This window comes from Elephas maximus, chromosome 1, assembly GCF_024166365.1.
Source record: "Elephas maximus indicus isolate mEleMax1 chromosome 1, mEleMax1 primary haplotype, whole genome shotgun sequence".
Classification (NCBI taxonomy): Eukaryota; Metazoa; Chordata; class Mammalia; order Proboscidea; family Elephantidae; genus Elephas; species Elephas maximus.
Genome location: NC_064819.1, coordinates 31277501 through 31295234, shown reverse-complemented (window position 1 = coordinate 31295234; position 17734 = coordinate 31277501). Strand labels below are relative to the sequence as shown.

Genomic DNA, 17734 nt, shown 5'->3' with positions numbered 1-17734 from the left:
ACATCCCAAAGTAGAACGTAGAACATTTTCTTTATAAACTATGTTATGCCAGTTGAGCTAGATGTTCCCCGAGACCATGGTCCCCGCAGCCCTCAGCCCAGCAATTCGGTCCCTCAGAGATTTTGGGTGTGTCTGTGGAGCTTCCGTGACCTTGTCTTGGACAACTGTGCTGGCTCCCCCAGTGTTGTGTACTGTCTTACCCTTCACCAATGGTGAGTAATATTCTATTGCATGGATATATCACATTGAATGTATCCAAAAAAAAAAAAAAACACCAAATCCGTTGCCATAGAGTCAATTCCGACTCATAGCAACCCTATAGGAAACAGAGTAGAACTGCCACATAGAGTTTTCCTGGAGCGGCTGGTGGATTCGCACTGCTGACCTTTTTTTGGTTAGCAGCCGAGCTCTTAACCAGTGTGCCACCAGGTTTATGCAGTCACCTGGTAGTAGACATTGGGGTTGTTCCCAGTGTTTACTAGTACAGACAGAGCTGCTAGGAACATTGTGTAGAAGCCTCTGTATGGACACACACTTTTATTTCTGTTGAGTAAAAACCTAGGAGTGGAATGACTGGGTCGTATGGTAAGGAAACTGCTGAACTTTTCCAAAGTGATTGTACCGTTTTACACCCCAGCAGCAGTGTATTCGTGTTCCAGCTGCTCCATGTTCTCTCTAGTTGTTTGTTTTTTAAATAGAAGCAAGAAGAAAACAGGGAGAGACATACAGACACCTATAATCCATCTCCCACATGAGCACTTTTGGTGTTTTCCTCCCCCAAAATAATATGTGCATGTGGTTAAAAAATTCAGACAGTATAGTTAGTCATTAAGTGAAAAATAAAAGCACCACCCAAAGGCAACTACTGTTGACTGTTTTTGATCTTTCCAGAAAAACCTCCACAAGAAAGAAACGCATGGCCAGTATTTCTTTTATCTGTCTTCTCCCCCAGTTTTCACAGAAGGAGTGAAAACGCACCCAGTGTTCTGCACCTTGTTGTTTTTTTTTTTTTCATTTAACAGTTTATTTTAGAGATGTTTCCGTATCAGCACATTGTTTTTAGTGGCTGCGTCGCAGTCTTAGCAGTACAGCCAGTGCTGTAGCTGCAGTGCAGTTAATACCCTAGGGAGCTGTCTGAGCATAATGCAGACTCCACGTTTGCTTGTGAGTGATTTTGTCTGCTGGGGGACTGCAGGAAGCATGACCTGCTGAACTGAGCCGCCGGAGGAACACACAAAAGACACACATGCACACACTTCAGACACCATGGTGAACCCTGTCACGAGCCACACCCACCCACATCTGCTGTTATAACTTTCTGCTGATTCCAGATTTCTGTCCACCACTTCACAGTCACAAGCTGTAGCCTCTCCAGTGACCACGTCCGTGGGCAGAGTACGTGGCCTCCCTGTGTCAATTTAAGAAGAATTTACCTTAAATAGCTCAGACCTCTGTACATCTCACATGGCTCGCTCTGTCCAGAAGATGTATGTTGCAGTGGTGGAGTGTGGGGTAAAGGAAGACGCCAGCGAATGGAAGCAGCAGAATAGACAGTTTAGCATAGCTGTTTTGTCCCAAACTTGTTTACATCTAGCTTTGCAAAATTGGAAATGGAGGACTGGCCCAAATTGATCCTAGGTCTGACCCTATATAGCAACGTGTATATTCTTAAGCCATCTTGTTTATAGTAGGAAAATGGGTATTTGTGACCTGGATGTATTTAATAAATAACAGTTTTTTTAGCACACCGCCTGGTCTTGCACCGTCTCTGTGACCTGTTGCAGATTGGACAGTTGTGATGCAGAGGGTTTTCCTTGGCTGACTTTCAGAAGTAGATCACCAGGCCTTTCTTCCTAATCTGTTTTAGTCTGGAAGCTCTGCTGAAACCTGTTGATCATCATCGCAACATGAAAGCCTCCAGGGTGGGTAGTACCTGTACCCGAGGTGCCGTGGCGAGAATCGAACCCGGGCCTCCTTCATGGAAGGCGGGAATTCTACAACTGAACCATGACCGCCTCCTTCCACATCTCCATTGGCTTAGATACATTGTGTTCCCATTGTTGTTAATTGCTAAATACAAAATCTGTTATTTTAGTTTTAATTTTCTCTTTGAGCCAGGAGTTATTTAGAAGAAGTTTATTTTCCATATCATTAGTGATTTTGTTTGTTAATTTTTTATTGAATTTTATTGGCATCAGAGAATACCGCCTATATTATTTCTGTGTTTGTAAATTGAGACTTCATGTCGTAACTATATGATTTAATTTTAACAATGTTTTGTAGTTATTTCAAATGGATTGTTCTCTGTTGGATTCAGAGGTGTATGTATCTATTAAATCAGGCATAATTGCATTTATATCATCTGTCTTTTTATCTGTTGATATTTTAAATGTTGGCAAAGGATGTGTTCAGATTCTACTGTGATCATGATTTTCTTAAATTTTCCTTGTATTCCTTTTTTTTTTTTTTTGTATATTTTGATACTATATTGTTTGGTGTGTAGTTTATGTCATTGTAACTTTTAATAGTATCAGTCTTTGTCATATTAAATGCCTGCTGTCTTTTTGTTTTCTTGCCTTGTATATTAACCTTGTACGTCCCTTTATTTAAACATTTAATGGCTTTGGAGTTTCAGCAGAATCAACAAAGAGATATGTAAGTACTGTGCAAAGGAATGATAAAACCTAGTGTAAGCTAGTAGCTGTGCGCCCTGTGGGTGTTTATGTTTTAGCATGTATTTTAGTTAACCCTTCATTTATGTATTCAGGCAATTATTTATTGAGTGTTCCAGGCAGTCTGGAGGGGGAAGGTGGGATGGGTGGCATGATTATGGCTAGGGTGATCAGAAAAGACTTTTGTGTAAGATGGATGTTTGAGCTGAGATCTGGTCAAGCTAACCTGGGGAGAGAGCACTCTAGGCAGAAGGAGCCATAAATCCAAAGCCTTAGGGGAAGATTGAGTGTATTTGAGGAGCAGTGAGAATATCAGTGTGTCTCCATCTTAGTGATCAAGGACAGAGGGTGGCAGGGCCCAGTGTACAGTTGGATGAGTTTTGAAGATTGTGTAACCCATCTAACCCACGCCATTATCGAGATAAAAAACAGTTCTGTCATCTCAGAGAGATGTCTTTTCTCAATCTTCCCCACCGCCACCCTCAAATAGTTTCTCACTTCTTTCACCATAGATTAATTTCTTTGTTCTAGAACTTCATATTGATGAAATCATTGAGTATATATTCTTTTGTGTCTGGCTTCTTTTGCTTACCACAGTGATTTTGAGGCTCATCCATGTTGTAGTTTGTATCAGAGTTCACTGGGTATACCACAGTTTGTTTATCCGTTCTCCTGTTGAATATTTGGAGCTCTGGCGACTCGGTCAAGGGTTCGGCTACTAGCCAAAAGGTCGGCAGTTCAAATCTACCAGCTGCTCTTTGGAAAACCTGTGGAGCAGCTCTTCTCTGTCCTGTGCGGTCGCTGTGAGTTGGAATTGACTTGACAGCAACAGGTTTTTTGGTTTTGTTGAATATGTGAATTTTTATAGACATTGTTGAAAGATCTCTTTGGCTAATCAAGGAGAATATATTATAGATTCTCTCATATTTAATAAAGGAACGTTGGTTGTCTTTTTTATGAAAGGGAAAATAGTTTGTTGGAAGTGAAGAATATAGAAAGGACAAGGCCAGAGAACTACAAAATCATCATCACATCTTAGGAATGTCTGTGTGGAAGCAAATGGAAAATGATTGTGTCCTCCCGCCTTTTTTTAACAGGATGGGAAAAGTTTAGTGTTCTCATGAGATTCAAATGCCATGAGGATCATAGAATTTTATATTGAGAAGATACCTCATGTAGTATATGGCAGATCTTCTAAGTACCTTATTTACCAGGCTTTCCTCCCCTCTTCTCAAGAATTAAGTTGTGTTTTACGGTCTTGGAATGGCAGGATTTTAGGATTGGGTTTTAGGGGTCCCTGAGTGGTGCAAACAGTTCGCATTCACCTGCTGACCTACAGGTTGGTGGTTTGAACTACCCAGTGGCACAGTGGAAGAAAGCCTGACAATCTGCTTCTGTGTAAAGATCACAGTCGAGAAAACCCTATGGGGCAGTTCTGCTCTGTCACATGGGTTCATCCTGAATCAGAATCTACTTGATGGCAATAGTTTTGGGTTTTTTTGTTTTAGGTCTTCTGTGACATGAAAAATAAGACCTTTCAATGAAAATTTCCAGTGACTCTGTGTTACATAAAATATTTTTAATTGTACAACTTTTAAAAATTATTTTTCTCTGGAGTTTTATTTCAAATATCCAAACATTGAAAATTTTTGTTTTGTTTTTGATCTTTAACTTTTGTCAAAAACCAGGATGGCTGATGTTTTTTGAGTAGTGTGATGCAAGGCAGTTTTGTTTTGCTTTATTTACAGTTCATATTATAGCTATTATTTCAATTCCAACTGATGCAAAGCTTGAAGAGGATTAATAGGACATTTTGTCTCAGAGTTGAATCTGACAGTATCTAACAACTGCTCACACTTCCTTTTCATAAATCTAGGAGTCAGACAAGAAGAATCCAGAACATAATGGTCTTTTCATGGGTCGATGGTTATACATGCCGTTCACTTGCAGCATCATGGTGAGAGTGTGCCTTGAGCAGGTGTGCCTAGCCTTAGTTAGCTAGCATTCGCTTGAATGTGGCATGTGGAGACTTCAGTATTGTTCTTGCTAGACAGAACCAGACTGAATTATTAGAAAATGCTTAGTACAGAGTTAAATCTTCCTCAGTGTGTTTATCAGAAGCTTGAATCTATACCTGAAGATGACAGACAACGCTTTATTTCAAGGGCGACATGAAAAATGAATTAATTTTGGCAGAACAAATTAACACATTGGTGATTTCTTCCTCACTTATACCACCAAATCCATCTTTTACCTCCTATTCCCTCAGTTTTAGAGTAAAAGTCAAAAGAGTGTTTTGCTTTGTCCCTTAAGTGAGGGTAACCAAAACTGCCGTTGAGTTGATTCTGACTCATAGTAACCCTACAGGACAGAGTAGAATTGCCCCATAGGGTTTCCAAGGAGCGGCTGGTGGATTCAAACTGCAGACCTTTGCTTAGCAGCTGAGCTCTTAACCACTGTGCCACCAGGTCTCCAAGTAAGGGTATACCAAAATACAATTTCTTCGCAGGTCCCAAGTCTTTCTGGAGAGGAGCCACTGTTATTCTTGAGATGACTTAGGAGACTAGGCGGGAGAATACACAGATTATGAGGTCTGTAGACTGGGTGAGTGATAGTGATGCTGGACTTTGGCCTCATCCTTATAGATAATCCCATCCGCATCTTGGCAAGCTGTAGAAGGCAGGTGGTCACTGAGGGAGGGGCATAGAGCAGGAACAGGCTTGGAGATCTCTTGGGATGTATCTCCCTCTGATTCTTGGCTTGTCTCAGTAGGAGGTGTTTTTTTTCCTGTGTGCCTTGATGAAGAAGGGATGAGGTTTATTGATTTTTAAGAATGTGGCTTTTCTGGCCACCTGCTACAGAGGGCCCCCTTCTGCTTGCCCCTCCCTTCCTCTCTGCCTGCCCCACCCTGCCCTCTGCCTGCCCCACTTCTGCCCTGTCCCTCTACCCACCCCTCCCCACTAGCCCTGCCCCCTCTGCCTGCCCTGTCCGTGAAAGCCCCACCCTAACCTCTGCTAGCCCCACCCACTCCTCTGCTAATCCCAGGCACCAGGCTGCTCTCCTCCAGGGGAGGGGGGGGTCAGCGGGCAGGGCCTCATGGAGACCCTTTGGCGGGAGAGTTGTGGAGAAGGGGTGGGCAGAGACGAGGGTACACTTCCAAGTGACTAGTTCATCATGGAGGCAAGTGTCAAGCTAGGGCTGCGGTCCATCCCCATTGCCACGGCATGAGCCATTTACCACAAGTTTTTCAGCGAGGCTGATCTGGATGCCTACGACCCCTACCTCATCACCACGTCTGCCATTTACTTGGGCAGCAAGGTGGAGGAGCAGCACCTGTGGACAGGACATCATCAACATGTCCAGCAGGTACTTGACCCTGAGCAGTGAGCCCCCTGGAGCTGGACGCCCGCTTCTGAAAACTCCGAGATAGCATCGTCCAGTGCGAGCTGCTCCTGCTGCGAGTTTTGCGTTTCCAGGTCTCCTTCCAGCACCCAGACAAGGACCTGCTCCATTATCTGATCTCACTCAAGAACTGGATGAACTGATAGAGCTGGCAGCATACGCCCATCCCTGTGACCACCTGGGCCCTGCTGCTGGGCAGCTAGCTGCCACAGGGGTTGTGCCTCTGCTTCCAGGTGCAGCATATACATGGCAGTGCTCCACCTGGCCCTGCAGCTGTACGGCATCGAGGTACCTGCCGAGGCTTAGAAGCCATGGTGGCAGGTGAGGCAGCCGCTCCGTGAGTGGCCTGGCTGGAGTGTGTGCACCCTTGCTTTTCCCAAGGACCTCCAGGAGCACCCTTTCCTGGATGTTCATGTTCGTTTTCATTCATTTTCCATGACGACGTGGGATGCTTGGGAATACCAGAGCTGTTCTTGTGGTCTGATGCAGGGTTTCTCTGCCTCTGGACTGTGGACACTTGGGCTGCATCGTTCTTTGCCTTCCCTGTGCATTGAATGAGAACTTGGACTAGGTCAGAGGTTAATAAACCTCGGCCCTGGGGCTCTTTCCCAGACCTCCCTGACTCCTTCCTCCCCTCCTGCAGGTCTTGGCTCACACACCCCCATCTCAGTGCCACCTCCCCTGCTCACCCTGCTGAAAGTGGAAGCTTTCCTGACACACCCTATTCCTTGGCTGATGCCCACACAGTCCCCTTGCGTGTCCAGCCATGCCCGGAAGCACCTCTCCCCTGAGGCCGTGTTCCAGCCAGTAGACTGACCTCACTTCTGTGCCTACGTTTTCTAAAACAAGGGGAAATTTGACTTCCAGGCACCTCTGCTTTGCCCTACGAGCAGACGTACTGTTCCTGCGTAGGAAGGAGACCTTCCTGAGCGTGAGGCGCAGTCACGCCATCAGGCCCACGGCTTTTCTGAGGGCTGGGCTGTGTCTCCCTGCACAGCCTGTTGCCTTCTTCCTGCCAGGTGCCCCAGGGTTATCACTGCCCTGGACTACTATTTAATGGTCATTTCTCGGCTTGGGGTTTCCAGGACTACACAGGTGGTGCGTGGACCCTGCTGAGCAAACCCGTTTTTTTTTTAAGTATTTGTTTTCCACCCAGAGCCCAGTATGAGACAGCCAAGCCTCATGAGCCAGTGCTCAGAAGTTCCTAGATCATCTCACTGAGGTTGTAGCCTTTCAAGGTCCTGGCTGTCTTTGCGGGGAGGAGCAGGAGGATGATCTCAGGTCCAGTTCCCGCTTTGGCTGGCCCAGGACCTTGACTTCTGTCCCTTGTCGGTACCTTGGACCCCAGGGCAGTCACAGCATCTGACCAAGGGCTCGTTGGTTTGGTTTTTACTTTCCTTGTTGTTAGGGGTCCCTAAGACCACTCTCAGGCTTGATGATTCACTAGAAGGGCTCACAGGACTCAGAAAAGCTATTATACTCATGGTTACAGTTTATTACAGCGAAAGGGTACAGATTAAAACCAGCAGAGGGAAGAGGTGCGTAAGACAGAGTCCAGGTGTGTGCTTCCGATAGTCTTCTTCCCGTGGAGTTGCACAGACAGTGTTTACTTTTCCCAGCAGTGATGTGTGACAGCACACATGAATATTACTAACCAGGGAAGCTTAGCCAGGCCTTGCTCTCCAGGGTTTTATTGGGGGTTGGTCACATAAGCATGGAGCACCCATGTGGCTGACCTTAGTTACTCAGACTCCAGTCTCCCACAGGTCAAGCTGCTACCATGTGGCCCAAGGCTCCCACCATCAATCTCATCGTTGGCATAGACTATCTGGGGTCGTCCAAGTTCCCCACTGTGAATCCCGCTGTTGGCATAGACTATCTGGCGTGGCCTAAGGCTCCAGGTATACAGAGGCACTCTCAGCAGGCAGGATATTCCAAGGGCTTAGAGGTCACCATCGCAGGACCGGGCTCTGGGCCCAGCTCTGTCACCTCCACCCTGTGTGGCCTTGGACAAGTCCCCTTTCCTCTCTGGGTTGGATGATTACTAGTGGTTTTCCATCTGGAATGTTGTCTGCTTTAAGTCTTTGGCCTCCAGCAGGCTGGAACTGAACTGGCTTTGCAAGAGAACCACCGTTGTGCTCATAGCCTAGCCCTCTTGTCCTCGCTCTTGCTGCTGAAATGCAATTCTTGGCTTAGTGTTCATCAATGACCTGGTTTGACACAGAGTGAGTCTAATGGGCACCTGTTTTGTTTTTCTATTCTAGATGTTTAGTGACAAACTTACCAAGCCAACCATTGATGATATTGTGTCTGATCTCATTCAGACTTAATACTGTGGACACAGAGATCCCCTAAGGCACTGGTCCAGCCTCTCCAAAGAGAAGCAGGATGCTTGGCTGTGGACTGGACTTGCCAGGCTAGCTGGATTGGGTCCACCACATTGCCATGCAGGCCTATCCCCAAAGGACTGGTTGGGAGCAGTGGCTTTGCACTGCTGGAGATGGCTGCTGATGGTGCTTTGACTTGTGGCCTTGATTGCCCCTCCCAGCCATGTGCTAGATGAAGGGATCGCACCTTTGATTGCTGACTGGAAACCATCCTGTGGGCAGAGCTGAGGTGGTCCATGTGTGCTTTGTCCTTCGTGAGGATTCATACTGCATTCGAGGCGTGGCTTCACTGAGAGGCAAATCAAAGGAGCGTATTTGACTTTACCCCCGGGCTCTCTTAAAGCCAGATTTATAGAAAGGATGACTGTAACAGAGAGGAAATTCATTTTGTATAATAAAAGGTGATACAACTCCCCCCAGCCCCCACCTCAAAAAAAGAATGTTCTCTATATAAATTCTTAAGGTTTTTCAGGGTGTCTAAATCTAATTGCAGACCAAAAGGAGAAGGCCGAAAGAACAAGACCTTAGCTTACTTCTTGTGAGTTTAAAAAACAGATAATAATAGGTGGATTTGGGGCCTCTCCAGAATAATTCATATTTAAATTTTTAAAAACCTCAAATGGCTTGATTTAGGATGTCTGTAAATGCTTGGAGTTTTTTTTTTTAGAACATTTTTAGGCTTAGGGATTATTTTACAAGATAACAATTGTAGGAAAAATGTCCTCTCAGATCCAGGATTTGCAAATATGCTATTACATATGAATCTCTCTCCTAGCTGACTCCAGTGAGGCTGTCTGTGAGATGGGAGAAAGAACTAGACTAAGAGATGAGGGACATTTACATCGTTATTTCTTTTTTAACCTTGCAAGAATAAAAAACAAATACTTTCAAGGTAACAGTCTATTTTCATACATTTCATTTGTAAACTTATTACCTCAGTAAATAGGTATAGTTTATTTTTGCCTTTGTTTACATGTACATGTTCCACATGAGCACAATTGAGTGTTCTGGAATTCCCAGTCTTCCCAGTGTTATCAGTAACTTGTTATGATCCACACAGTCGAATACCTTTGCATAGTCAGTAAAGCACAGGTAAACATCTTTCTGGTATTCTTGGCTGTCAGCCAAGATCCACCTGACATCCACATTCAAGAGCAAGTTTCAGAGTCTCTTCTGACATCCATTTTGGTCTTTTCTTTCTTTCCTGTCTTTTTAATGACCTTTTGCTTCCTTCGTATATGATGTTGTTGATATCATTCCACAGCTCGTCTCATCTTTGGTCATTAGTGTTCAATACCTCAAATCTGTTCTTGAGATGGTCTCTAAATTCTGATGGAATATACTCAAGGTCGTACTTTGGCTTTTGTGGATGTTTTTTCTTCAGCTTCACCTTGAACTTGCATATGAGCAATTGATGGTCTGTTACACAGTCAGCCTCTGGCCTTGTTCTGACTGATATCAAGCTTTTCCATCATCTTCTTCCACAGGTGTAGATGATTTAATTCCTGTGTGTTCCACCTGGCGAAGTCCATATGCATAGTCACTGTTTTATGTTGTTGAAAGAAGATATTTGCAGTGAGTAAGTCATTGGTCTTGCAAAATCCTGTCCTAACATCTCCGATGTTGTATCACCAAGGCCGTATTTTCCAAGTACAGATCCTTCTTGTTTGTTTCCAACCTTCGTGTTCCAATCACCAGTAATTATCAATGCATCTTGATTGCATGTTTTACCAATTTCAGACTGCAAAGGTTGTGGTTGTGGGACCATGCAAATAAATTGTGTGGAACCCTAATGAGGGGATTGGTCAGTTTTGCCATTGCACTAGGCTCGAAATGAGCTATCCCCAAGGTGAGAATAGAGGAACTCATTACCACCAAGGAGAGGAGCTGGGAGTGGAGTATGTCCTTTGGACCCAGGTCCTTGCACTGAGAACCTCCTAGACCCAGGAGACAGGGAGTTCTGTAACGCTAGAGATGGGTGAGAAGTGGCAGCAGAGAAACAGCAGCAGCAGAACCAGAAGACTGGTGCAAGACGGCGCGGTGGGCTTCCCAGCCACACAGCGAGGCGGGTCCAGTGGATTTGTTGACCCAATGAGTGAGAGAGCCGAGCGCCTTCGGACCAAGGCTTAGGGGTGGAGTAGGGTGCCCCAGGCACTTATTGGCGGAGCTAAAGAGCTTTGTAACGCTTGCGCAAGGAGGAGCTATCCTGATTGAAGAACTATATCCTCGGTCCTCCCTGATCTGGAATTGTAACCTGCTACTTCCCTAATAAACCCCATAATCGCAGGTACTGTCTGTGGGTTCTGTGTGGCCATTATAACGAATTACTGAACCCAAGCAGAGAAGTAGAGAGTGCCGTGGGAGGGACGGCTGGTGTCAAAATTGGTGAAAAGGTTGAAGAGAGGGGGTGTGTCAGACCTCTGCCTCTTGTGAATCAGCCTGATGTTGATGGTGATTTTCTCTCCCCCTGGTGAAGTTAGAGGAGGTCAGAAGCCGTTTTGTCATTTTTAAAGCTGTCTTGTAAAGGATTTTCCTTTGAAAGGGAAACACATGCTTTTTAACAGATGATTATTATTTTTATTTTTTTCCTTCATTAAACTTCTGGAGGTAGGCTTATGGCTTTAAATCTTTGCTTATGCTTGTGGCTTATGCTTTTGACTTTAAGGGGATACAAAAGACCTTTTTGTACATATATATATATGCATAGACTTAAAAGTATTGGTATCATGTAATATTTATTTGCTTTGTGTGTATGCACACACATTCCTGTAGGTACCATTGTTGTTGTTGTATGCTGTCGAGTCAATTCTGACTCATAGTGACCTTATAGGACAGAGTAGACCTGCACCATATAGGTTCCTAGGCTGTAATCTCCATGGGAGCAGATTGCCAGGTCTTTTCTTCCACGGAACTGTTGATGGGTTTGAACCTCTGACCTTTCAGTTTGCTTAACTGTCAGACCAGCAGGGCTCTTTCCCATAACTGCTAGTATCACCCAGTGTTATTTATCGATTTATTTCTTATTGCTTCACAGTGAAGAACTGAATGTCATCATGTCTGGAATCAAGCGAACCATCAAGGAAACCGACCCTGATTACGAGGATATATCTGTGGCCCTTCCAAATAAGCGGCATAAAGCAATTGAAAATTCAGGTAGAAATGGACTTGCCTTAGGAAATGAATTAATTTTGTTGACATGTGTCCCCAGAAATGTGCTTCCACTGCTGTGTATCATTTGGAGGGCTTCATGAGAGCGATTAGCAAAGTACTTTGTTTAACAGTAGCTGCTGGTGTGGCGTAAAAGGCAGAAGATCTGGCGGGAACACTATGAAGTAGACAGTGGAAATGGCAGTGATAAGACAGGCTACAGGTAACTGTTGTTGTGTGTTAGGTACAAAGTCTTAGAAGGCCTCTAGGTTTTATGTAGGTCAGTTTTTGCCAAGTGTGGTATGTGTTCTACACTGGTACAGTCACATGAGATGACGATGGTTATACACGGACTAACATTTTTTATTTTAACAGTTACATATTATTTTAACATGTATGGACAAATTAAATGATCTCACCAAACTTGAGGTTTCGTGACTACCATTGCTCAGGATACTGCTAAAATTATTTTAAAATATTGTTTGCATTAATTAGATGTTTTGCATGGCTCTCAGATATGGTCTGTATCCTGAACGTGGAACGATAGAAACATGGGACACATTGATCCAGGTCAGTCTCTGCACTGCCTGCGGGTGGGTGATTAGGACTCAGAGGCGTTTCATCGTCCAAGATGTGCAGCTAGTTGAAATCAGATCATCAACTATGTTTCCCAGAATGTCTCAGAAAATTGCTAAATTTGCTTTTTTTCAAAAAAGTTATTACTGAAATTCATTAATGCTTATATTCTTTACAAATAAATGTGTTTTGATATTTTTGTGCAGCTCGAGATGCAGCTGTACAGAAGATCGAGACTATCATCAAGGAACAATTTGCTCTTGAAATGAAGAATAAGGAACATGAAATTGAAGTCATTGACCAGGTATAATGATGCTAAAAGGGGGGAGGAGGAAAGCTATTGAAAAATAGAAGAAAAATCCATTGAGATAGAGTTGTGGTTGGTTTTTGCCCTCTGCTATTCTTTCAAAAATAGGTTTCTTCATCAGGTGGAAGTGTCATTGTTTTTATCTTTCTTTGATTATTAGAGAAGTTGAGCTTTCTGTGTGTGTGTTCATTCATATGCATTTATTTCATGACTTGTTTGTACGTCTCTTTTGTCGCTGTCATTTTTTAAAGTGATGAGTTACCATTTGTTTTTAGCGACTGATCGAGGCAAGAAGGATGATGGATAAACTTCGTGCCTGCATTGTGGCCAACTACTATGCTTCTGCAGGTCTTCTGAAAGTTTCTGAGGCAAGTATTCCTCATCCTCGGTCTCTTTTTCCTGCCACCCGTATTTGTTGTCTGAAGGGGAGATTGGTGTCAACATGGAATCCCTGCCTTTGAAACATTTCTTATATTGATCTTGAGAATTCAAGAAGCTTAGCTACCTTCCTGGCAATATACATAGACTTACCATCATGTTCACCTGCAGTCTTTTAATTGTCTCTCTCCACATTACCAATAATCCTAAGTTAACATTTTTTTTTTCTTTTTACTTAATTCCTCTAGTAATTGTTAAACATTGTGCTAAGCTTTGCAGATACAATGATGAGTGAGACCCTGTTGTAACAGGCCCTGGTTCCCATTCATTTGATCATAGTTGACTTTTCCTCTGGCCTTTTACTGCTAAGGAGCGACAGTTCTTAGTTTCAGTAGATTCACTCTATTCAGTAAGCCCTGGTTTTTTTCCTGTGTTGTATCCCGATGAGGGTTTATTCAGGGACATTTGTTGATGTACTGAATTTTAGTTTCAGCTTACTGAAACTAAGAGACACAGATATCCTATTGTTTTATGATTAGCTATTTGATTATTTTAGTTTACAGTAACGGAATGCATCTATAGCCCTGAAAAACCTTCATCATTGAAACCCAAAGCTTTGTTGCTTTGACTCTGAAACGCTAGTCTGTGGGTCCTTTTTTTCTCACAAAAACATGTATTTTAGTAGCATAACTTTTGAAAGGTGGGATTCCTGGGAACATAGCTACAGTGTATCGCGTCGTCACAGAACACAAGGTCACTGTGAGTCAGAGCGGGCTCCACAGCAACTGACAGCTGGGTACTGAATCCCAGTCATAAAACACAGAAAGGGCTTTAGGATTTAGGGGGTGGGGCGAACCCCACACATCAGTGTTCCTGGTAACCATTCTAAAACGTCCTGTGCTACACGATACTCCTAGGCATGGGCCGTTGTATATGTAGACAGATACTTTTTTAAGATTATAGGGTTATTTATTTAGAACAACCGACGTGTTTGTGTAAAGCTATGAGACATAACTTTTAAAAGTCAGATCTTCTTTTCCATATGTTAGAGTATTTATTTTTATTTTTTATTGGCCCCTACATCTCTATCTTTAGTAGTAGAACCATTACATAATTATTTACGACTCTCTAGGTTTTGTTTTGTTAGCTCAGTTGGTTAAGTTGTTGAGGAGTTTGGACTTGTTTTTATGGATGTGTGGAGATTTTGAAGGACTTGAGGCATGATCGTGAAATAAATAAGGGTTTTGGAAAAATGGGACATTTGCCTACTTTGGGTGGATTTTGATTTAAACTTTGCTTTTATTTCTGCAGGGGTCAAAGACATGTGATGCAATGGTTTTTAATCATCCTGCCATCAAGAAGTTTTTCGAATCACCATCTAGATCATCATCTCCTGCCAATCAGAGATCAGAAACACCATCAGCAAATCATTCAGAAAGTGATTCTTTATCTCAGCACAATGACTTCTTATCTGATAAAGACAATAACAGTAACGTGGACATAGAGGAAAGATTGTCAAACAACATGGAGCAGAGACCAAGCCGGAATACTGGAAGGGTATAGATGGATGGGCGGGAAGGACCAAAAGGAGAGGGGAACCCCTATTTATTAAGTGTGCACATATTATCTCATTTAACTGTGATAGGAATCCTGGTATATAAGCTAGTTATTTCCCTTTTAGACATGAGGAAACTGAGCCTTAATGAGGTTAAAGTTATATGTGCCCAAAAGTTACCAGAACTGGTAATTAAACCTTCATTTTTATGATGTTAGCACTTAGGGCTGCACTGCCCTGCACAGCTCCTTGATGCCGTCTGTGTGGATAGGAACCTCCAGAATTGGTGGTGCTATGACCTGCTTAGAACCCAAACACTTTCCACTGTACATGTTGTCCCTTCAGGAAAATAGCTCTCCAGCAGCTTCCTCTGCAGAACTTTTTATTCTTAGATGCCTTAGTAGCTGAAGGAAAATTGACAGATAAATAGAATTGAAAACCATGTGTTGCTGTTGATCCTGGCAGTTTGTTGTTTGAGTTTCCATGTCCAGCTACCCTGAATGTCTTGGTATAATATTTGGCTATAGAGTCCCCATAGAGTTCTTATTGGATTAGACCAGTGGTTTTTTCCGACCAGGTATGTGAGAGAGAAAATTGACAGTTGTTTTACAAACACTCACACATCAAGGATACGCTTTTCTTTACTTTTAAATTTTTTATTTGTTTTTATGATTATAAGTTTATATGTTTTCAATTTCCAGTTGAATATTGAAAAATGTAGAAAAGTAGCAAAAAAATAGAAAAGTCACTCATAATGCCACTATTCAAATATCAGAACTCCTGGTGTTTGGATTTACTTGTATCTTTCCAGTATGATATCTGGGAAAACAGTTGTTTTTTTTGTTTGTTTTGTTTTGTTTTTTAATTAAAAAAAAAATTAAAGTCATACTGGTCATGGGGTTTAGAAATTTCACATCTTTATGGAACACAAACTATTGTTTATGTAACAAACATTTAGTGCTTACTGTGTGCCCAGGCACTTTACTAAGCACTGTACAGTAATAGCTCCTTTAATCATACGAGGTAGGTACCGTTATCACCCTGATTTTCTAGATGCGAAATTGACACAGAGAGGTTAAGTGAGTGCCTGACATTTACACATGTAGTAGATGAAAAAGCCAAGATTTGACCCTGGCAGTCTGTCTCTAGAGGCAGACTTTTAATCACTACGCTTATATTACTTCTTATAGAAAAAAATTTAACGGTTCGGAAAGTTGAAAAGAAAGTAAATTCCATTGACCCCATTCCCATTCCCCAAAGGTAGCCATTTTAGTATTTTCTTATGTATCCTTCCACATCCTGTGTGGACATACAAAGCAGATGTAGGTGACTGCTAACACACACGGAATTATATAAACTTCTTATATGAATTACTACAACATTTGTAGTAAAATTATTCTTTCATGCTTTGAGAGGCATTACAAAATGTTCCCCTCCCCCCAAAAAAAAGAATCTGAATTATTCCATTTGTACTTTTTATGATTTTGTGGTTTCTGGCCTGTTGAAAATTGTCCAGTTTAAATTGAAAATGAAAGCTCACTGTGATTTCTTTCAGGACACTTCCAGTACCACTGGCTCCCATAAAACAGACCAGCGGAATGCTGACTTTACAGGGGATGAATCGTCACGACTTTTTGTGAAGAAAACAATAGTGGTGGGCAACGTGTCCAAGTGAGTATGCAGCTGGATTGTCTCATTTTCAGCTAAGACTTTGGCATAACCACTCTTAAACATCATAGTATTACAATACTGGAAGAGACCTTAGGGATTCTTTTTGCCAAGCTTGTCGTTATTTCAAAAGTAAACCAAGGCCCAGAGAGTTTCCTAGGGTAATCTTGGTTAATAGTAAGCAGGCAGAGTCTGTGTTTGAATCCAGTCTGCTTTTCATTTGGGTGGTATTTCCCTTCCTGCGTCTGTGCACAGTGACGTCTCATCTGCCTCACACCACAGATGATAACGTTCACTCTGAAGTGTTAATCCCTAGAGAAGAAGCTGCAATGTAACCTTATGTTTTGCGTGCTAAACAGAACTTAAAAATACTCTTTATAGTTTAATGTGTAGTTTGTAAAAGGTGCTAATTATTAGGCATTGGAAAGCCAGTAGGAATGATAAATTCTCAGACACTGCCCTCAAATCTGACTTTTAGAACCTCATTTTTTTCACCATGTCTCTGGTCTTGCATCTGTTTGTCATGGCAAAGTGGGAATTCAGTTAACTCAGATAAAGAGTATCTTCAAAAAGCAAATATCATACTCAGTGGTAAAACACTGAACCATGTATTTCGGATCAGGAGCAAGACAAGAAATACCTGGTGTCACTAGTCCTATTCAACATTGCAGTTGGAGTTACTGGGAGATACTAATGTAGCCAGATAAGAAAAATAAAAACAAAGAAGAAACAATGTCATTAACAGATGATATGATTGTATATGTAGAAAATCAAAACATTTTTGATAAAGTATTAGAATTAGGAAGAAAGGCTAGCCAGGTTGTTAACTATAATATCGATATGCGGAAGTCAGTCATGTTTTTGTAATGGCAGCCGCAAAGTTAGAAAACATGATTTTAAGAAAGATCTATTTACTGTGGTAATAAAAATGTGAATTACTTGATAAGTCAAACAAAACGTGCAATCCCTGCATAACGGAGACTATAAAAACTTACTGAACATTTAAAAAACTAAATAATTGGAGCAGTGTACCATGTTCATAGATAGTAAGTCTCAATATTGTAAAGATGCCACTTCTCTGCAAATGGATCTATTGATACTTCAGTTAAAATACCAACAGAGTTTGTGAAACTTGACAAGCTGGTTCTTAAATATATATGGAAGAGCAAAGTACCAAGATTGGACAGGCACACTCTTGGAGACCTACTACATTTATAAGGACACCACTGGCAGAGATGAGCATAGAGAAGGCAGTGACCATATTCTCCACCAGACTATAAGAAGGTAGAGTTTCCAAGGAGCCTCCTATGAAATAAAGGCAGGGCTAGCAACAGGGAGGGCTAAACTAAAAAAAAAACAAACCCATTGCCATCAAGTTGATTCCAACTCATAGCAACCCTATGGGGCAGAGTAGAACTGCCCCATAGGGTTTCCGAGGCTGTAATCTTTACAGAAACAGACTGCCATATCTTTCTTTTGCAGAGCAGCTGGTGAGTTTGAACCAGCAACCTAAAGAAGCTAGCTTTACCATTGTCAGGACTTAAGGGAATGGCTTGTTTTTTGACTTTCAAACAGGAGGAAGGCAGCTGCCACCCTCTTAGCAGTAATGAGTACGTACCAGAAGAGCCCAAAATTCTAGCAC

General features: G+C 42.4%; 1 protein-coding gene and 1 pseudogene across 2 annotated transcripts in view; both read left to right on the top strand.

Moving 5' to 3' along the window:
* Positions 1 to 17734, top strand: part of YEATS2 (YEATS domain containing 2) — an 84468-nt gene that overhangs the window by 6927 nt on the left and 59807 nt on the right. For both annotated transcript variants that reach the window (XM_049881493.1, XM_049881501.1), the window contains exons 2-6: positions 11496 to 11614; positions 12391 to 12488; positions 12767 to 12859; positions 14181 to 14426; positions 15980 to 16095. In XM_049881493.1, the coding sequence (XP_049737450.1) occupies positions 11515 to 11614; positions 12391 to 12488; positions 12767 to 12859; positions 14181 to 14426; positions 15980 to 16095 (653 nt within the window). In that variant the 5' untranslated portion in view covers positions 11496 to 11514. The remainder of the gene's footprint in view (positions 1 to 11495; positions 11615 to 12390; positions 12489 to 12766; positions 12860 to 14180; positions 14427 to 15979; positions 16096 to 17734) is intronic.
* LOC126074689 (cyclin-Q-like) lies at positions 2591 to 11134 on the top strand (annotated as a pseudogene).